Source organism: Ceratosolen solmsi, unplaced genomic scaffold (genome assembly GCF_000503995.2).
Source record: "Ceratosolen solmsi marchali unplaced genomic scaffold, CerSol_1.0 scaffold93, whole genome shotgun sequence".
NCBI classification, from domain to species: Eukaryota; Metazoa; Arthropoda; class Insecta; order Hymenoptera; family Agaonidae; genus Ceratosolen; species Ceratosolen solmsi.
In genome coordinates, this window is record NW_011948453.1 from 206,701 (window position 1) to 230,501 (window position 23,801).

Sequence of the window (23,801 nt, forward strand, 5' to 3'; positions counted from 1 at the left end):
CACGTATTAAAATTTTTTGCCCTAAAATATGAATAAGAATAAAATTATCAATTATTAATAAAAATATAATTTTATCTAAAAGGCATTGTTTGTTACTTATTAATTGAAAAAGCAGATAAGTAAATTGTTTAAAAATAGTAAATAAGAAAAATACATAGATACTTATTAATAATAATATATATTAATAATATAGATATTTAATATTTTTGATTAATAATTGTTAAAGATTGTTATCAATTTAAATATTTCTTTATATTTGATCGTTATTTTATAGGTTTATGTATAATTTTCTTTAAGTGTTTGCTAATACTGAGATTCGAGGTTATTAATTTTTAAAAATTAGTTCTTTAACTTATTAGATACAAATTTTTGTATAAATGTAATAGAAAATTAATTAACATATATTTAAATAATTTTTACTCAATGACTGAAATACAAATACACATACAATATAGATTTTATTAATATTATTGGTGGATATGATTATTTTAAAATACATGTACAGTGTACAAGTTTTATTTTTCTTTATATAATTTTTATGTATAATTTAAAAAATATTTGAAAGACAAAATAAAACATTTATATTTTGATTTTATATTACATTTTTCATTTGTATTTTATTTTTTGTGTTTGTTTTAAATCGATGCGGCATATAATTAAACAAAAATATAGTAACCGATATCTAATTATAGGATGCATGTTTTTATATTAATTTTTACCTTTTTAATTAGATTGAATTTAGTTTTAAATAAAATAATACTGTATTCTTTGTAATTGATTATTTTGGTTTTTCAATTTTCATAGACGTATATCTGACAACCAATCAAACTTGAGCTAGAATGTGCAAGTTCAAGAAAGGTGATATTGCACAGCTGTGGACACAGTTTGGCATTATTTATTGACAAATGATACGCTATAAAAGACGATTATTAAATACTAAAAGACGTCATAGTCACAGTTCTATAATATTGCGATTTGGTAATGTGGTTATTTAGTATTTTTACTCAAATATGTATTACTTAAGAAACAATAGGGTAATTAATCATAACTGTATTATATAAAGTTACGTATTTGATTTATATAAGAAATAATAAAAAACATGTATTCTTTTATTTCCAGAGTAGTATTTTAAACATTTATCATTAGTATATTTAATTAAAAACATAAAATTGTGGTTTAAAAAGAAATTTAAATAAAATATCTACTTATTTAATTATATTATACTTTATTAGATTATATTTAATTGTATTATATTTATTAGAATTAGTTATTAATGTAAAAAATGAATGTATTTCATTAAATAGATACATAGATTATTAATATTTTTTATTTTATAATAATATAATTGACGCAAAATTATTTTCTATTGATATTAGGTAAAAGATAATCTAAGCAATTGAAAACATAAAAAAGAAGAGAATCCATATAATTTATTGTATAAATCTATTTTATGAACTAAAAAAGTATAACACTAATTGACAATGTCAACTTCAATATTAACCGCTGAATGTCTTGATAAATTTGTAACTATTTCAAAGCCAAATATAGTTTCTGATGATCATATACAAAGCTTAGACCTAGATATAAATGATTGTTTGCCAAAATTTAAACTTAATGAACCTGGTCCTACTGCTCTTGCAAGTAGTGTATTTCAGCAAAATAATATAGTTCAAGATGAATCTGATCAATCATTTGTTGTTTTGGGTAAAACATCAATAGAATCTGTTAGAGAAGCTTCTTTAACAAAATTTATAGAAATACAAAAAACATGTACTAGCACAGTAAGTATTTATAATTAACTAAATTATTCATTAATAATAATAACTTTGTTATATTGCTTTTATTATTCAAACTGTTTTATAGGATAAAAATTTTTTAATATCATCTAAGAGTCCTTTAGATATAGAAGAAAATTTTAAAAAAGTATTAAAAGAAAATATAAAATTAAAAGAAATTGTAAAAGAAAATAACAATGCTATAAAACAACAATTTAATGCAATAACAATGTGGCAAAAAGAAGTTATGACAGTTTGTGATAATCACAAACAAAAATTTTTAGAAACTAAGGACTTAATAAGTCATTTGAAAAAAGAAAATGATGAGTTACGTGTAAGAAGAATTTTAATATATTATATTTTGTTTCCATTTTTCTTATAATATGTAATTATTTTTATAAAATGTGAACTAATTCTTGTAGGAACAAGTTGCCGACAAGATTTCTCTAAATAGTATTCCATCAGATTTGAGTTTAAATATTGCATATTTTGTTGAAAAAGATATACAAAAGGCTCAAACAAATTTATCAAAAGAAGATCAGCTTTTGAAAAAATCAACTATTTTATCACAAGAACTAAGTAAGGAATTTGAAGATTTTTATGCCATAAATATAGATTTATTTAATCAATCGCTCCAGAATGTTAATAAAAAAGCAATTTCTAAACAAAAATCTGGTTCATCTGATCCCCTAGAATTGCAGAAACATGTTGATGAATGTTGTGACAAAGATCTAGAATTAAAGTATCATAAAGAAATAATTACATCATTAGAACAACAGATTAAAAAAATGACTGAAAATGTAAGCAATAATATATGTATTTTTTTCTTTAATTTATAATTAATTACATGTTAATTAATTTTTCTACTTAGGTTTTCCCAGTATTTGATCTAGTAGTTGATACATCTATACCAAATTCCAAAGATAAATATATATTGCAGGAAAATATTGAATTTTACAATAAAAAATTAGCACAGCTTGGCAAATGTTTTGCTTCACAATGTTCTAGGTATCTTCAAATACAAAATATATTAAAAGAAAGTGATAGTATTATTAATATTTTTGAAAATTCTGAGATTTCAGTTAATAATGATAAAGCGAAAAATTATAAAGATAAATTATGTCTTTATCGTAAAAGATTAATTGATGAACAATTAGAAATCATTAATGACAGGCAAATAACTATACAAGTACAAAAACAATTTCAAAAAATATTATCAGATTATAATTCTATTATTTATAAATTAGAAATTTTAAAAGATGAAAATTCAAAACTATTAATAATGCAAAACAAATTAACAGAAGAAAATTCTCAAAAATTAGTAGAAATTGAAAAATATATTAATCAAGAAAAAAAAAAATTAGATAATGAAAAAACTAATTTATTAGAAGAACGATTAATTCTTCAAATTGACAAGAAATTGATTATTGAAGGAAAAGAAAAAAATTCAGCAGAATATAATATTATATTATTAGAAAAAGAAAAACTTATTGAAGAAAGAGAAAATTTATTACAAGAAAAAACTTCACTTGCTTCTCAAAGTAGAATATCTGATGTTGAAATAACATTACAAAACGAAAAGAAAATTTTAGAAAAAAAATGTAAAGACTTGTCTAACAAAGTTAATTATTTGAATGAAGAGTTGAATAAAAGTAATGAAATTGTGCATCGGTTAAAGGGAAGCGTAAGTTATAATTTTTTTCATTGAATTAATACAAATTAAATTATTTTTCGTATAATAATTTATAATATTATATTGATTTAGGAAGAGACAGTTGTGGCTTATAGTATACAAATGGAAATGTATGAAAAAGAATTTAAAGAAATGTGCATTACACATAAAAATTTACAAGATCAGTTTCAAGTACTTTCAATGACAAATCTACAATTACAATCAAATAATGTTTAAAAAATTCATTAAAAAGTTGTAAGTTTTATTATCTCATCTATTAATTAGTATGCTCTTTATTATTTTATTATTTACATAATTAATTGAATTTAAGTATATAGTTTTATCTGTATTTTGTGCAGAACTTATTTATTAATTTTTACTTAATTTAATTTTTTTTCCATTCTACTTTAAATCTATTAAATTTCTACATCAATATAGGACTAAATAATTCAATTACTATAATTAATTATTTTTAATATCGGTAGAGAAAAAAGAAGTTTTGTATATTTATAATAAAGTTATGAAATTTTTTTTTATTCCAAAAATAAGTTAATATTCTCATATTCTATGTAGATAGTAATAAGATTTTTATCTTATTTAATAAATTGGTTCAGCTTTATTAAAAATAATAGTCAACAATGCATCTTTATTATATTTTAAATATTAGTTATTGTTTTACATAATTTTCTAATTATGTCTAAAGTATCATTTAATATAATGTAATTTATAAGAAAGTTGCATGTAAAGTATAATAATTATTAAGTACTAGTAAAAGTTTAGTAAAAATTAAGTTAAAGTAAAATGAATTATAATTTTTGATGAAGAAAATAAAATTTTTTAGAAATTGTTGGATAATTTTTAGATTTAATGAATTAAAAATTATGCTTGTTTCTGAAATTAGAGTATATTTTTACAGTACTATATTTAATTGAGTTTTGCAATAATTGTGAAGTGAATTCAAGTTAAGTAAAATTCACTTCACTTGGTATAGATTATATTATCATTTGTTTACTTTTCTGTTTTATTATAGAAAATTTTAATTAGCTTCTTTTTTAATGGAAAGTTAGTACCCAATTTAATACATGCATAGATATTTTTTTTTGCTGCAAATACAAAGTCTATATGAAATAGTATGTTTTGAAGATGAAAAAAGGAACTTCATTGGATTAATGTAAAATACAAACTTGATTCAATAAATTTAGAAACTAATTCGAATGTACAATATTTGTAAAGTGAATAATATACTTGGAATTCATATGAAAATTCTTATTAAAATTATTCTTAGAATTCTTATTAAAGTTACATTTATAGAATTCATATCAAATCAAGTAATTAAGATGATCATTGCATTTTGTTGATAATTTAAAAATTTTTTCATAAATGGCAAATTTGTCACTTATGAAACTCATAAAAATTAATTATTATTTATAGTAAAATAAAATTTTAATTATATATTTTTTTTATAAAGACCAAAAACGATTAAATTAAATAGACCTTTAATTTATTTTTAAAATAATTTTTTAATTTTATAAAGGAATTCAATGTGTAAATACTTTTTTTAATTAAAATATTAACTGCAGATTAATTATTCAGATTCATTTACAATAGTATGTAAATTAATATTATAAATATATTTGCCATGATTATTGAAATAAAAGTAAATATAAAGAAAAGTTTGAATATTATTAACCAAATTAAGATCAATTTGCGTTATCAAGAGTTAAATTGTTCGTATGTAACCATAAAAAAGGCAGAAGTCAGTGTATTTATGGCTCCAGTATATCGCCCAGTGCCAAGGAAAATATAAAAATGAACAAATCTAATAGTAGACACATTTTTGCAAACTCAGGGTGAATTTTGTTTTTACACATGATACTTTCATGTCATTTACAGTTAAATAGATATAAGTAGGCTTATGGGTTACAATTCCTTAAATACATAAAACCATTATAGTATACTTTTTTATAGACACTTTCAACACCCTTATCCTCAGCATGTCACTTTTTGAGTCGATCTCCTAATTTCAATTAGATGCTTTAATATCTTATTATCATATGACGCTATATCCTTATCATGGTAATCATTTTACAGACAATGTTCTAAAGCACTCCAGTTTTAAATAATTATTTTTTTATCATTCTTCGACTGTAGTAAACGATAAATAGAAGATAATCATTATACAAGAATCTTGATTGGATTTATGTATGTCTCTGGACTTATGTAAATCATTAATTAAATACTTTAGCCGTCGGTATTGTATTTCTGCAAATAATATTCATAATCCACAAATTTATGATTCTAACAAAAACTAGAACCTTATCTATGTGTTTCTGATTTATATATATATATATATATAATTTGGTTCATTGTATTGCGTATAATAGAGTTCACCTAATTTGATTATTTTTAAACCACTTATAAAATATAAAATAAACAATAACTATTTTTAATTCCAATATTTAATCTACTTATTGTATTTTTAGAAATAAAAAAAACTATAAATAAATATCTTTATTATAATTCTTTTTATGAGTTATTATTTATTATTCAATTTATGGTTTTTATATATTGTTAAATTTGAGAAATTATTCATCTAATTGAAAATTTATCTTATAGATAACTATTTTATTAGAATACAAATAAAATTATTGCTTATTTTCACGATATTAATAGCTAATAATTAAGTTAATTCATCAAAACAATCAATTTTTCAGTAACTTGTATATTCAAAATTAAATAAGAAAGTAATATTTATATTTTTTATTTTATATTTAATACTATTCTTATTATACGTAATACTTACATTTTAATTTGTTTATACAATTTTTTCACATGTTTTATATTTCATGTACTGTACCTAATAAATTTGTAACGAATCATACTTGTTGTAACAAGTTTAGTATGTACTTTACTTGGATTTCATTATGGATGTATAGAACAAAAATTGATTTACTCTGAGAAGTGTTAGTAATTATGATAAATAACTGTTGTGTATAGTAATTAGCATAAAGTGAGTCAAATCACTCAAGGTGCAATCTTACGAAAATATAAAAATTATATGTATTCAATGAAGTTTAATCATCCACCCAAATCGTTTCACTGATATAATCTCTTTTCTTTACAGGAATTTTTAGATAATTGGACTATTTTGAAAAGTAATATTTTCTTCATTTTGAGAATTATTAAACTGTGGTATACCGTCAAAGTGAATTTGATTTAATAATCTTATGTATTAATAGTTCTTATATTCAATAAAATTAATTCTAAGTAGAGCTTAATTATTTTATTATTATTTGTGTACCGATTTAAATATATTGAATACTCTTTTTTGTATTATATTGTTTTTATTAAGTAAATTTAGTAATTGGAACCAAATCGTTAGTCTTGTTATACTAGTCATTTGAAATATGCACAATGGAGATCTAAGCCTATTCGCCATTACCAATACAAAGTTTAATTATGTAGACAAATCCTAATAATAAAGGTATATTATTTAACAAAAAATTATGAAATAATTTTTTATTTAAAAATAATAATTTATCTAAAATGATTTACTTATTCTTTCAAGTTTTATATTTAAAACAATATTCAAAAATATATGTTTTTTTAAATATTTGTTAGAGCTTTATTAATATATTTGTATATATTTTATTCAAATTCTTATATAATCCATATTTAAATTTAATCGTATTTTATATTTAATAAGTATAAAAAAATATTGTACGTTAAGTGCATTCTTTAAGTTATACGTACTAAATTTATGTTGTCATAATATACATATATATATACACACACACACACATATATATATGCATATATATATACTGAGAATACATGGAATACTGAAAATATAATTTAACATTGCTAGTTCTGTCAAGTTTGAAATTTAAAATAAAATATATTTTTCTTTATATGTTAGTTTAAATAAGGTATAATATATATTCATTATTTAAGCGTATTTTGTAACTTCGCATATATGCTTTTACGTTTTTTTTAAATATTTTTTCATAATTTATTAATTATTTATTTGAATGAAATATAAATATATCATTATTCCTTTATTTTTTAAATCAGTAACTTTTACTTACCTTATTTATGTTTAACACATGAAATATATAATTTCAAATACTTATATAATTTAATAAAAAAATTTCAAACTATAAATATCTTAATTAAGATTTTATATAGCCTTATTATTAGATAGAGTTAAGAAATAAAGGTGTTTTTATTAAGATTTTAAGAATTTTATAGTTCTTATATTTGTTTTAACTAGTTTAAGTAAAATGATTGCTTGGTTTGTAAAAGCATCACAATTTACATATTTAAAGAAGTGTCACTATTTTTCAATATAATTTTTTTAATTTAATTACTACGAAAAATAGTTTTTAACAGTTTATATAAGCAGTAACAGTTTACATAACAGTTTATATTATTTTAACAGTTTCAATAACCGACATCGAAATATTAATTTACAATTTTTTTTTTTAATTTATAATATTTATTACTGTATATTTTTATTATTAGTAATTTACAATATTATTAGTAATTTACAGTATTATTATTAATTTACAATGTTATTAATTTTTATTCAATAATAATGAAATGATAAATCAGTATTAATTTCAACCTAATATATTGATTAGTAAAAACAATGTTTTCTTGATACTTATTTTTTATATAGATATTGTAATAAGTAGCTCTATTAAGATAAGAAAGTTTTCATTTAGTACAATATCTTTAAGATTGTATTAGACAAACGCATTTATTAAGATTTTCAATTGCTTAAAACAGAGGTTGTGATGGATTTTATATTTTCTAATGAGAAAAATTTAGTCAACTGTATCGTATATTTTTGAATATGTAATTATTTTTAATTAATAATAAGATTCATTTTTTATACTACAATTACTCTCTATTCTACTATTATACTACTACTACTATTGTAATGATTAAATCTAGGATACATTTCCATCAAATCCAAACTAATGATTATAAATAGAAATAACATTCAATAACATTCAATCATCTTTTGGAGATGATCCATGATACATTTAGAAGAGTATTTTTCCATTTAGAGAAGTATTGTTGAATCATTTATATTTATCGCTAGTTTAGTTAAATTAAATATGTATTTCTGAAATTTGAATTTGAAAAATTCATTAATGTATCATAAATTAATGACTGGATAATAAATATGCAAAATCTGTAATTTTATAAATATAATAATTGTATAAATAATATTAGAAATAAAAGTGAAAATTTATAAATTAGGAATAATTTCAGCTATTATATGAAATGTATTAAATTATTCATGGTAAATAAAAAGTTACCTTTTTAATAAATTTTAAGAAATTTCTTATTATTATAATATAAAGTTTTTTATTGATTTCTAAAGTGTGAAGAATGCTATTGAATACATAATAATTTTTGTGCTTTTCTCTTGTTATTATATGTTTTCTGTCAATCCACTTCTGAACGAAGTTTAGAATTAACAAGTTATCAAACATTTTTCAAGTTCTTAAAAATAATCATGAATTCATATAATTATATTTCAAAGGAAATTAAAAAATTTTTAAATTTACTTCTATTTTTATATTTAAATGAATTAATCAACGGATATCTAAGGTGTTTTGAATGAACTATTTACAATATATTGAAATGATTTTAAAATTTTCTAGAAATGTAAAAAATGAAATAATGTTAAGTACTACAATATAAATATAATCGATTTAATAGTTTAATCTAACATTAATAAGGAAAGAGTTGTTATATTAAATGAATTAGCTATTTATGAACTAATTATCAAACATTTATTATTATATTATTTAAAAAATGATATTATTATTGGAGTCTAATTCAAAAGTCTTGAATAATTTACGATGACAATGTAACATATGTGTGTGTAAAATGTGGATTTAAAAAGTTCTAATAATGTATTAATGTATATTATTAAATATATTGTTTTGTTAAATATATAAATTAAATGTATTAAAAATAAAAATTGTAATTATTACATATAAAAATGAATAAATTTAATTAATATTTAATAGGTCAATTAAATAAGCTCATTTATATTCTTTTTTCGTACTGGAGTTTGGTAGTTTTAGTACTTTGGTTAATTAAAAATTTATGGAAGTTAATATGTTTCAGTTATAAAGCTATACTTAAGTATAATTGTTTAATTATATTTTATGAGATTTTAATTAGTGACAATACAACCATTATTTACTATGTAAATTTATTTAATATTTATTTATAATATTATTTTCAATACTACCCCCATTGATCTTAATATATATTTATATATTCCAATGCGAAATTGAGCAACATTCTTCGTATTCATTTATTTAATATTATGTATGTAATATCTACATGATGTTGAATATTAAAAAGTGTATTTTCCTATAATTGAAAGTAAATAAATTCAAAATTTATAACTTAAGCACTGTAATAATATAAAATTAATAATATTGATATAAATAATTACATTTTTCGACAAATTGTATAAAAGTTCATATAATTTAAGTTTACCAGGTCATTTATCGCTTCTATTGGAACGTCATTGAACATTTAGCATACTCTCATTTGACGTCAATCTTTTGTATAAATACTTGTAGCGATTATCTGGCAATACACTTATAAAAAACTAACCCTAAGGAGTGCGCTCTATTATTTTTCTAGTCTAAATATAAAAATAATATCATTATAAATTTCATCATAGTCAAATGGTAACATTAATAAATTATCAATTATATATACATATACAATCTACTGAATTGCGATTTTTTTTTATAAATTACTTTTCACTTATATATATATATATATATATATATTGTTTTTTTGTGTTGAATATTATATGTAAATTATTTTTTATTAATATACTGTAAAATTAATATACAAATATAGTAATCTGAAAAGATCTATTTAAATATAAATTTGCTAAACATATTTAAATTATAGGTAGTTTTAAGCAATATTAAAAATATTAATAATATATTATATATAAATTAAATCAGTAAATCAAATATTTGTAGATTTAACCTTAATCGCTTTATTTATGTAATTTTAATAAAAAATGTTTTAAAAAAAAAGTCTTTTTTGTTTAGGAAATTTTGAATAAAATCATCATAATAGCTTTTCTTTCGATGTCAACTGTTGACACTATGTCAACTACTTTGATCCCAAATTACGAATCATTGACCGCTATTAGAAGATTGCAAAATCAAGATTTGTACTTAGCTATCAACAAATTTAAAAATTATTATGAGAATGAGTTTCATAATAATGCAATGAATTCAATGATCCCATCTGTTGATGATACTGACAATGGTGTAAGAAAAAGTAGCGTTCAAGAAATCCACGATCTTGATACCGCAGCAGGAACTAACGTTCTTCGTCCTCTGTTTGTATATCGACAACAGTTGGCATATCGTGATCGCGTTAAGAAAGGAGTAGCTAGACGTTTTGGTATTAGACCCAGATTTTAATTTCTAAGAAACAATTTTAATTTTATGCATTTATAGAATTTTAGGATAAAACGTAATATGCAATATTACATCAAAGGTAACACCATGAAAAATAAATATAAAATCAGTTTTATTAAAAACAATGGATTATTTTAAATTTGTAGAATATAGTTAAAAATGGTAGGCTACAAATGTATATCTGAGGTTAAGGAGTATAAAGAGCTGATAATTTTAAATTCTTTTCAGTTTTGAATAAGAACATTTTCAGTTTATTAAAATTTTGTGAAGAATGAATTTCAAATCAAATTTACTAATTGTGTATAAATTAAATATACTATTTTTTATATTATACATTAACATCAATATTTTTCACATTTATTCAGATAATATTTTGTTAATAACATTAAGAAAATTTTAAATTATCTAATGTTTTTTAAAAATTTTATTATGCAGAAATTATGAAGTAAGATTTCAGTTAATTTAAGTATATTTCAAACAAAATCAATTTAAATATTAATTCTTATATTATTGGTTATATTTTTTTAAATGAGTAAAAATATTGTGTAGTAGTCTTACCAAAAAACGATTAAGACTGATATTCACGTAATTTTTCATATTTTTATTTAATGTAGGGTTGTAACACATCGGATATGCGAATAAAAAGGTATTTTAAAAAATTAATAAATTCAGTCAATAATTACAAAATGATAAGCAACTAAATAGACAATTAATTAAATAACATTCGAGATTTATTTTATATTTTGTTATATTTTTTATATCTTATACGGCGTTATGCTAATAATATTTTGTATCTGATCTCATTTTTCAACTTTATTTTAATGTCATTATAATCACTAATAGTTTTGTTATAGATATGCAAATGAGAAATAATTATTTACCAAAGTATTGTGACTATTGAAGGTATAGATCCTATATTACACGTTTTAATTATTACAAATCTTTTAAGTATAATATATAATTAGATGCAAAATTATATTTAATAAAAATTATGGAAAATTTTCTGTAAATAAACAGTATTATTATCTTAAAAATAAAACAGAGAAAGTAACATTAATGTTGATATTTTATAATAAATAATTTTTTAATTTGTTGTAATTTATTATTGACTATATTTTCGAATAAGAATAAATAATTATTGCAAGGAATTTAAATAATTACCAGAACAAGTGTTATAAAGAAATATATTAGTCAGTATTTTATAAGAAATTGAAGCTATTTTATAATTATTAGTATTTATTCAATTTCATAGCAGTTAAATTAATTTATATTAATATTTATTAATATATAATGTATAATTTATTATATATTTAATAATTAATTATATAGTTCTACGTTTTGTTAAGATTATAAAAATTTTATACATGTATATATAAATATAAAATATGAGTACATATATTATGTTACATGTAGCTATACATTTCGAAAAAATGCGAATAACTATATCTAAATTGCAAGCGTAGTTGCCAGTAACGTATATAGAGTTAGTATGTTAATATATATAATGAGAGAAAAAAAATTTTCGGGTATGAAACTGCATGGAACATATTATCACCGTTTAAGCACTGGAAGCAGAGAAAAAATCTGGGATTATGTACACGTCAAGACATTTTAATATGCAACCATAATTTGTTATATATTATGCAACATACCTCGCCTATTAAATCGATTTCAGAAGTAGTGCTTATGATTACCATATAAGCCGAAGGGAGTACCACAGTTTTTAATTCTAGTTATAAAAAATGGTATAATTATAATTTCAAAATGTTATAATTATAGTTTTTCAAAATATTATAGTTTTACCCTAAATTTCCTTAATAGGTTAGAGTATGAATTATTATATGTAATCTATAAAATATAATTAAATAGAATCCTAATTTTTAGAAAACAATATTTTAGGTTAATTCTACACTATTATAATAGTCTTTAGATATCAACATTGTAATAATTTTAAACATGAAAATTATAAGGAGCAAATTTTGTAATCATGATTTCTTACCTTATGCATGTCCACTTTTGATATGTATACATAAGTGTTCAATATTATTCTTATTTTTTTCATTATATCACCTGACCTACCTTTCTATAATACGCACAATATTTATTGTAAAAACCAGTAGATATTGTCACGTATACTCTAATTGTTTTTAACAAATATTGAAATTGAAATTGAAATTTTTTTATATTGATAAAAATTTTAGTAATTAAACTGTATATATTCTGAGTTAAAGATTTAATATAAAATCACTAAGCAGTTTCATCATTTAGAAGATATGAATTTTAAATATATAAAAAGGATATCATTGATATCATTGACAATTTGGCTACATAAATAATTAATAAAGTACGTATCTCCAATCATAATTAAATTATGAATAGTTGATACGTCAAATAATAATTAAAGTAATTATATTACAATGGTTTTTATAAATATCACAGAATATAATATAATCAGAATACAAATAAATAAATGCCGGCTATACTAATGTGAAGATCAATAAAATTACATAATACAATTATGTAATTGAAACATGAATTTAATTATATATTTAAAAATAAATAAATTATTGATTATTTGAAGAATTTGTATATTTGTTTAATAAGTCATTATGGTAATTGTTATAAATTAAAATATTAATCTTATATTAAAGTAGCTTTAATCTCTGAAAAATTAATTAGAAAATATTTTAACAAACTATTATAATATTCTATTTTAACTATAAAATATTAAATGAACTGTAAGATTTATATTCATTAATATATATTATATATATATATTATATATATACAATAAATAATATAATTCTTTAAGGGATTTAGTACATAACCGAACTTATTAACCGAAAATTATTAGTTAAAAATGTTTAAAATTAGTTCTGCATTGTAGTTTTATATATTTATTTATAAATTGTAATAAACTGTAATGCATATTATTATATTATTTTATATAATAATCAGAAATTAATATAATTTATACGAGAATAATACTATATTTTTTACGTTAATGGATTACAATAAGCAACCTTTTTATAAAGTAATACTTATTCATTAAGCTCAAAAAAGACAATTCTTTTTTTCTTTACTAGGTTTTGTCTCTGTCAAATTTATTGTACATTTTAAATAATTAAAATACCAAAATGTAGTACTAATTTAGTTCCTTAATAAAAGAACAAAATAATGAAATTATTTTTCTGATTCAGAAAGTCAGAATTTTTTAATCATATATTTATTTTAAATTTGATAAATACAATGTTTTTATTTCATATTAATTTTAATTTTTTATCTTAGGAATTGAATTATGAAATTATCATGAAAATTATGAAGCAAATATTACTTTTTTATGTTTTTTTTAAAGAATAATACATTCATGACAGGAAATAGCACATTCATGATAATAAAACTCTGGAATCTTAATTCTGTTTTAATTTAATGGATTTTTATTTTTAAGCAATAGTATATGAATTTATATTTTATTATAATATAATTTGTTTGAATAAGTTATAGGTAATACTAATATCTGTTAATAATAATAATATAATCTGTTTTATCTTTTGCAGCTATGATTGATGGAGTCGAAGAGATTATTACCATCGGTGGATCGAATGTATGTACAGAAATAGTAGCTTCAGTTTTTATGGTTGTAGTTAAGATCTTAAATGGTTTTATAATTCAATACAAAAAAACAAATTAGATATATTTTCATCAAGGAATTTATTGTAATTTTATAATTAGATTTTTTCTTTTCTTTTATATACTTATTTTAAAAACTTATTTAAAAATTTTCTCTAGTTGAATAAATGATAAGAATTAATGTTGATATTAATCAAATAATGAAATAAATTTTTTCAGAAATTGCAATCGAATCTTTGAAAACTAAAATATTATAAATTTGAACGTTGAAGTTAAAAGGTCGAATGATGTATATAACTTTTTGAGGTCTATTATTGAGGTCTATACTGAGGTTGTTAAATGATCATAATTACTGTTAAATCAAGTGTTAATCATTTAACAAGCAATACATTCACTAAAGTACTTATGTTTTTTTAATTTTTAGTGTTTCTATTTATGTTTGAAGTAAAATATTTTGTTATATGAACTTAAGAATAGAACTGATGCACTTTGTTCAGAACACATGAATTTATTTATATATGATAAATTTACAGCATCGAAAAGATATGCTAAATAATTTTTTTCTTAAAATATTGCTATGATTCTATAGTTTACTAAACAGTAAATGCTAAATTAAATTTCAACATGTTTTAAGTTTCATAAAGTATATATCATAAAAATAGTCTATTTTGTATTATAAATGTTGAATTTAACTGCATATTCTTAAGATATATTATATATTTAACATAGAAATTTACGTTATAAAAATATCCTATATACGATATTTGTATAAATTTTGGTAAGTGCATATAATTGCAAAAAACATTGTTTCTCTCTATTTATTATATTCAACGCACATACATATATAATCGTTTTAATATTCTTATCTCGTCCTTTAATATATATACAGTATACTGAGAGTAAGAGAATAAGTCAAATCAAAATAATTTTTCATAAAACATTAATTTCTCTAAATAAATCTAAGTTTATATTATGACAGAAATTGTTATAATATTATTATAATTAGTCATTATAATATATATATATATATATATATATATAAATTTAAAATATTATTATATAGTATACATGAATATATTTATAATTAATAACAATAAACCATAATTTATATTGTTATTTACATATGTCTAAATAAATAAATAAATGACCGTAAGACTTAATAAAAAATTGTAAAGGTTAATAAAAAATAAGAAATGTTATATATATAGTTCTAATATTTCTTATTTTTATTACGTAATTAATTTTTAAAAAGGTTTATAATGTAGTAAGAATATTTTCCGTTGTACAAAAGAATTGTACTCTGTTGAATAAATTCTATATATATTTGCAGAAAAATATAAAATATTTTTATTGATTAAAAAACAGTATTTCTTTTTATATATAAAAAATACAATATTTTAAAAATGTAAAAGCTATAGTAATTACATCTATATGGAATGTAAATTTATAATTATAAATTTAAAATGCCATAAATTGAACATATTAATTGTAGTCGTGGGCAAAATTATTTAAACATTTTTAAATTTCAATAAAATTATAAATATATAAACAAAGTTAAATGTTCATTTAAAATTTAAAAATATGTTTTTTATTTAAAAAAATATAAGTCTTAATAATTGTTTCGTTATTTAATCTTCAAAGAACTTCAGATATATTATTCAGTGGTTATTGCATATTTAAACTATATTTATTTACATTCAGATTATTTAATTTAACTTAAGTTATAATATTTTATTAATAATAAAAATAAAAGTTTTTAATTTATGAGAATATTTACATATATTTAGTAAATTAAGTAATTATGATAATGGTTTTATTTCTATTAATATTGAATCATGTTCAACGACAACTAATTAATTGTTAAATTTTTTAAAAAATTAGTTAGTAATTATTTTTAATTGAATTTTAATTCGAATATAAAATGTAAAAAAATATTGGGTGCTCATCGTGTATTAATTTGTACTTATAATCTAAAAATGAGTGCTGATATATTTAATAAAAAATTTTCATTTAAAATTCTTAAATATAATTAACCAAATAATAAAATATAAATATAAAAAATAAAAATATTATATGACTTATTTATTTTATTAATATAGTATGGCATATAATATCCTAAAATAATTAAATAAATACCTTAGGTAAAAAATGTAAAAGGAAATTTGATGATGTTATAAATTCTATTAAAGACGGTATTTGGATATAATAACGTAATGTGATTAAAAAATCAATATTTCCGTCCAAGCAATCGCATTCATGGAAATAATAAGGTAAAATTTATAATTTATACTAATTTATAAGTTATACTTCAAAAGAGTTAAGTAGTATATTTTATAATACTTTATTGTTTAACTTGTACTGCACTTAATTAGTAAATGATATTAGATATTATTGATATTGTTACTCCTTTTCTTAATCACATATAAACACACGCGTGCACGCACGCATATACACATGTTATAAATTATATTGGTATGTACAGAAAAGTTTAATGAATTAAGTTTTTAATAAATTAATTTGATACTTTATGTAGTAATACATCAAATAATATATTTTCAGTTTTTGTAATTTAAAACATTTTAAATAGATTTGTATATTGTAGTTTATAAAATTATTCTTATTATTTATAAAATTATTGAAAATTAAAAGAATATTCGTATGGTTTTATATGAATATTTCTTATAATAAAAAAATGTAAATAATGTAAATATTTTTTGTTAGTACAAAAATGCACTTATGATAGTTAATTGGGAATTCGCTTAGAGTATTTTAAATTTAAATGCTTTAAAATTATTGCCTAATATTAAACATGAAAATAATATTCAAAAATATTATATATGTACACTATAAATAATACGCAGAATAAATTAGATAAATATAAAATAAATAATTTTTTGTATCATAAGATTTAAATTTAATCATTTATTTTGAATGCTATCTATTCAATCTTAACATTAAATATTTTCGTACATATCTTATAAATTTTTGTTTAAATATAAGTATTTTGTTATATACAGTACATAAATATTAAGATTAAACTGAACAATTTAACTTCAAAAAGTATAAATAATAAGTATAAAAATTCAGAAATATATATTACCTTAATTGAAATTAAATAATTGAAAAACTAGATACATTTTTGTAAAATAATAAATTTAGTAATAAAGGAAATATTTAGAATTTTATCAAAAAAAAAAAAAAAATTAAAAAAACCGATATGACATTTTGTTTATTTATTTATTGTTAAATTATTAAACAATCGATACATGGATGTTTACATTAAGGATGTGGTAATAATTAAAACTACGATTTTAAATAAAAAATAATTTTATATGAAAAGTTTTTTAAATTAATGTATATTAAATTGTAATGTAAAAATCCTTGATTTATTTTTGATTCGTTTACATAGAATTTTCCAAAATTTTATTAGTTTTGATAAAAGGTCTTCTCATTATATATATACTGCAATAAGATTCCAAACAAATTTCTAATTGATTTATAAAATTATTATATATTAAGTTACGTAAACTTTTTCAAATTAGATTAGAGAGAATCAATTTATCTTTAATTTGAGTATAATATTTATAACTATTAAAACATCATTAATAGAATTATTAAATTATATTTACTCACCTTGATTAAATAAAAAATATATATTAATTTAAAATCAAGAGACACATATATAATAATATTAAATATACATTTTTAATGTAAGAAATTCAGTTAAATATTAGAAATCAATAAAAAACAATTAATACCAAATTGTTTATTTAATAATTTGTAAAGTAAAATATTAAATATTATTTATTGTTTTAAAAGCTGAATATTTTTGTTATAAATCTACACCAAATATATATTATTACTCTTAAAAGACAACAATTTTTTTCATATTTTAGTTTTTTTAATCATTATTAAAGTTAATTATTGCATTTAACAAATGATTCAGATGATTAATATCGAATTGCTGAAAGGTACAATTAAGTTCATCCATTTCTGACATTGCTTTCTTTCCATATGTTCTGTATGAATGGATAAATCTCTAATTTATTGTATTTTCACTGCTTAACTTATTTTTTCAAGTTTGAACATTATTATAGTCCATAATAATATAATATATATAATTTGTGAAATTCTATATATAATATTAATGTTCTATAACATCATTTTTATTTATAAATTTTCAAGTATATGTGATTAATACAATTATAATACACAATTAAATAGACTAAAATAGATGATTATATATTATTATATATTATATATAAAAATTATTTATACTGGATTATACTAATAATATTGGAATATAACTTATAAAATTAAATTTTGATGAATTTCAAATTTAAAGAAATGAAATAACGCAGAAATTATTTGTTTATAAAATTATTTTTATGAAAATTATTCTATTTGTATTTTATGCCAATATATGAAGGATACCAAATTAAAAAATCATCTTTTGCTCTGTTCTATAAATATTTTAAACTGATATTTATTTTATTTATGATGTTCATGTTAAAAGTATTGTATATTTTTTTAAATTAAAATTATAAGTTTTATGTGACAAGATAACTAGTATTTTGTATTTTTCAATATTTTATAAGTAATAATGTTTATTGGTAAATCAAATATCTCATTCATGTATTTTATATTAGTTTTTAATACTCAATGGGAATTTATGCCTATTATATAACATTTATATAAATATCCGATATATATATATATCGTATTATGATTTCAAATCATTACTTTTATTGACATTTGAAGTTTGTAAATTATATATTTGATATATTTAATAATAGATGATATTCTTTAAATAAGTATAAACTGGTAAGTAATGTAATGAATTTAAAAGCACTATGAATGATTTTCATATTTATAATATTATTGATCTTAATGTTTATAATATTAATTTGTCAAAAAATTGATATTTAAAATTAAAATGTAAAAAATTAAATATTAATAACAGTTTTATAATTTTTATTTTATATTTAAAAACATTCATATTTTTCTTTATGGAATTTATCTGAATCATTATACACTATCTTTATTTTCTTCATTTTTGTATGAACGGAATGATTGGGAAGATACATTATAATCTTTTTCGATAAATTATGTGAAAAATAGGATTATTAATAAAAAATCAATTAGAGCTATAAATGCAAGCACGTTTATATTATTTATGTAAATTAATTTTTTTTTATTTTAATAATATAATTTATTATTTAATATTGTCATTATTATATCCATTATGTATTTATTTATTTCACTATATTTAATTTTAATAACAAAATATTTCTATTTACAATTCTAATATTGTAATACATATACTAGAGTTAAGTATTCTCTTGAAGATTAAGATCATGTATAAAAAGATTAAATTGTATAATTTATAAATATTTTTTTAAATGTATACGATAGAAAATATTTCTAATTATTGGAAAAAATAAATAATATGAAATATTCAATTCACAAGAAATAAAAGCAATTAAGATTTAATTAATAGGAAAATATGTATTTTAAATTCATATTCACTTGCGATGACAAATACGCTTTTATACATTTTTTATAAATAAAAATTACATTCTAGGTTATATAAAATTAATGTTGATCGTAAGTGTATGTTTACTCTATTATATAAGTTTCTGAATATATAATTTTGTTGTCATTTAATTTTCTATTTAACTATATTTTAATTTCTTTATAATTTGATTTACGATAAATGTTTTAATATTATCTTTACCAAAAAAAATTTAATATGTTACATTTCCAGTATTTGTAAATAATAAAATAATGGAAAGGTAATCGTTTATCAAAAAAATAACACCATATCATCACCAAAGATCATCTATCAAAGTGATATGCTGATCATTTATTCATTTTTAAATTTAGTATATTATTTACTTGTTTTTAATAACACGATAATGGTTGACAAATGTTAGAAATTGTATAATGTCTAAAATAAACACATTCATTATTGTTTGCTAATTTTCGTGTATATTGTTTATATGTATATTAATAATAATATTTTTAAATATATGAAAGAGCATTTCCAAGAATATGTTACCAATTTATAAATATAATGAGGAAAGAAAAACAATTGTGTGTCGAAATATATATGTCAGAATAAATATATAGTTTTTTTGATAAAATTTTTTAATAAATTTTAAGGAAATGAACTTATTGAATTAAATGTTTAATTATGTCATGATGAAAAAATTTCCAATTATTAAGTCTTATTCAAGAGGAAACGATGACGATTGTTCATATACAGAAATTGAATTTCGACAACCACTAACTAGGTTATTCTACAAAATTATAAAGTTCAATTTTTAATAAGAAAGTTGATTTAATTTTTATAAATCAAGTTAATTATTATTAATTGTTTATTAATTATTTTATTAATTGTATAAACTGGTGTCAGTTGAGTTTGAAACAAATTATAAATAATTATTTTAAATAAGAAAATATACAATTATAAAATAAGTCTTACTATTAAAAATTTATTACAAATATATTTTTTATTTTATTAATTGATTTTTTATTATATATTTAAAAAGGTTAATTATATAATTACAATTTTTTTAATAATATGCAGAAAACATGAAAATAGCATTATCTCGAAATTGGTATTAAATGCTGTCATTCATGCATTGGACGCATCATTAACGGCTTTATTATCACCTGTTATAATGTGGCAATGGCTGTCAAAACACGATCAATTTATGATTATGTTGAAAGTTATTTTTGAGGTATACATTTAAGTAAATTTAAATTTTTATATTTTGTCAATGATAAAATTACATAGTTTATTGCATAGCGCACTTTTGGAATTAAAATTACTTTTATTAAAACTATTAAAATTTTTATAGATAATATAGGAATATTTAAAACAAAGCTATCATTATATAAGTTAACATTATATTATATCTATTCAGTTTTTCTAATATATGGTGTGAAGTTAAAATACATTTTTTTTGTATTAAATTTTAAGAAAGTGTCCAAAATCCAGATATTAAATTGCACATAAAAAGTCATTTTATCACTTACTTAATATTGTCAAAATAAACATTTTAAATGTTTTCATAGTACTACATTTAATTGATAACATTTTTTGCAATTAAATATAAATGACGGGGTGATAACCTATCGTAAAAGTTACTGAATAATTTTCTTATCGATGCATCCTTCTATATAGACTTAAACTACTACTTTTATAAATGTGAATCTTTTCTATTTTTTATTTCGTTGTTTGGTAATAATACTTAAGTTTGTGCTTAAGAATATTAATATTGTACAATATTATGAATATTGTATGTTACATTAATAACTTAAAGCACGGAGTTATTTTTCAGTCCTAGATAAATTCATTGAAATATTTGTTTTATTATGTAATAGAAATTTATCTAGTTTCTTCCAAATTGTACAATATATATTTATTGAATTTAGTACTTTTTACCGTAGTATTTGTATTGACGACGCAAGCATATTATTTACAGTGTATATTTTATAGTACTTTTAATAATAAAATGGAATTATTATTCTTAAACTTTTATAAGTTTTAAGTGAATTGACTTCAGTTTTATTAATACATTTTCTATTCTACTGTCTTTATGTATATCCTCGTATTTTTATATCTTAGTTTCTATGATAGATAAATATTGAAGTAGTTTGTCATCTTCCGAAATAATATTTTATTTTAATATTCTTGTCCATTTGGTTACTTTTATTCGTGCTATTATATATTAGAAACGATTCAATTTTTTAATTAGAAACAAAAATATTTAGTAAATATATTGAAGTGTTATTGGAACAGTTATGAATTTGTCACTAATTCTATTTAAATCAGAGAATAATGTATGCTGAAATTACGTACAAATTACGTACATTTTTGCAAGGCACCTCTGCTCCCTAATTCCTCCTTAAGTTTTATTTAAGACAATATTTTTTTAATTTTTTTGTATTTAATAAATATCAGTAGTTTGGTACAAAGAAGTTAGAGTATTTTAATATAAATTGGATTATTTATTTATTTAATGAAAATTATAAAGACATTTTTTAGTGAATATTGTATTTATTATTAAATTAAAATATTTTTTTTTTAATTTGTACTAATTTCGAATAATACTAAGTTAAGTTAATATTAATTTGCATTCAGTCGTACAAAGCAATGGTTGAAAATATTTCAACATTCATACTTTAAGTTATGTTACTATATTTGGATGGATCTATAACTATTTAATTGCATTAAAAGATATAATTGATATTAAACTAATTTATTATTAAGTTTAACTATTAAATTTATTGTTTGTGTTTTGTTATATTTACAATCCAGTGAGAGGTAATTAATACATAATTTTTTTTAAATTGATTAAATTTTCTATTTATGCTGAATAGCTGTTTCAATACAGTTTATAATAATTAATAAGTTATCAAGTCGAATTAATTAACAAACATTTGTAAATTAAAAAGATATATTCTATTATAATATACAGAACAAATTTTCGTTTAAATAATAATCAGTTTAAATATTTAAATATTTTATTATTAAGGTATAATATTACTCATAAGCAATATATAATATGAATTTAATAAAACAATTTTTTGTTTTATTTTTTTATTTATTATTTTATTTTTTTAATAATCTCATTTTTTTCTTGTTCAGTTATCGAAAATATGTTTTCAAGTTGTAATATATACATTAATTAGTAATGGACCCAATTGCTCAACATCTAGTAAATGACGATGATTAATTTGATCGTTAATAAGATAGTTTTATAAAGATAGTATAATATTTCATGTATTTGACTTTTGCTTAGGTTGCCATAGAATTGATAATGTTGATCGTCTTTGCTGGAGTTTCTATTTTGACTACAGCAGCATTAATACTGGATGATTTCTACGATACAGAGAATTATAATAATGATTCAACAAAACCAAAAAGTGCTGATGAAAATTCCACAAAAATAACTAAAACGAGTTCATGAGATAAATTTATGTACATTTAATAATCATTATACTCCATTTCATATTACTCATTATAAATATTATGGATTTATACATAGTATATTAATTGTACAATAAAATCGATGCATTTTTAAATAAAATGTATAACTCATTACCCAAAAACTATAAAATCATTGAATTGTATTATTAAAGTTTTGAATACATTTAATTATCATTTTCAAATAAATCCTTTATTAATTAAGTTTTAATAATTATCAAAATATTTTTTCTTTTCAATGA

At 19.2% G+C, this 23,801-nt stretch overlaps 2 protein-coding genes across 2 annotated transcripts; both read left to right on the top strand.

Moving 5' to 3' along the window:
- Positions 1-1,388: 1,388 nt before the first annotated feature.
- On the top strand, positions 1,389-23,530 carry LOC105366704 (spindle assembly checkpoint component MAD1-like). The gene is made up of 7 exons (XM_011505236.1): positions 1,389-1,781; positions 1,864-2,109; positions 2,198-2,575; positions 2,647-3,459; positions 3,541-3,702; positions 14,489-14,535; positions 23,375-23,530. Exons 1-5 carry the CDS (start codon positions 1,482-1,484, stop codon positions 3,682-3,684), a joined length of 1,881 nt encoding a protein of 626 aa, XP_011503538.1. The 5' UTR covers positions 1,389-1,481; the 3' UTR covers positions 3,685-3,702; positions 14,489-14,535; positions 23,375-23,530.
- LOC105366683 (uncharacterized) lies at positions 10,158-10,981 on the top strand. The gene is made up of 2 exons (XM_011505204.1): positions 10,158-10,175; positions 10,554-10,981. Exons 1-2 carry the CDS (start codon positions 10,173-10,175, stop codon positions 10,932-10,934), a joined length of 384 nt encoding a protein of 127 aa, XP_011503506.1. The 5' UTR covers positions 10,158-10,172; the 3' UTR covers positions 10,935-10,981.
- Positions 23,531-23,801: the final 271 nt, after the last annotated feature.

Coding starts and splice junctions, on each gene's coding strand:
- LOC105366704 (XM_011505236.1), top strand. CDS start 1,482: ATGTCAACTTCAATATTAACCGCTGAATGTCTTGATAAATTTGTAACT. Junction 2,110..2,197: donor AAGAAAATGATGAGTTACGT/GTAAGAAGAATT, acceptor TAATTCTTGTAG/GAACAAGTTGCCGACAAGAT. Junction 2,576..2,646: donor TTAAAAAAATGACTGAAAAT/GTAAGCAATAAT, acceptor TTTTCTACTTAG/GTTTTCCCAGTATTTGATCT.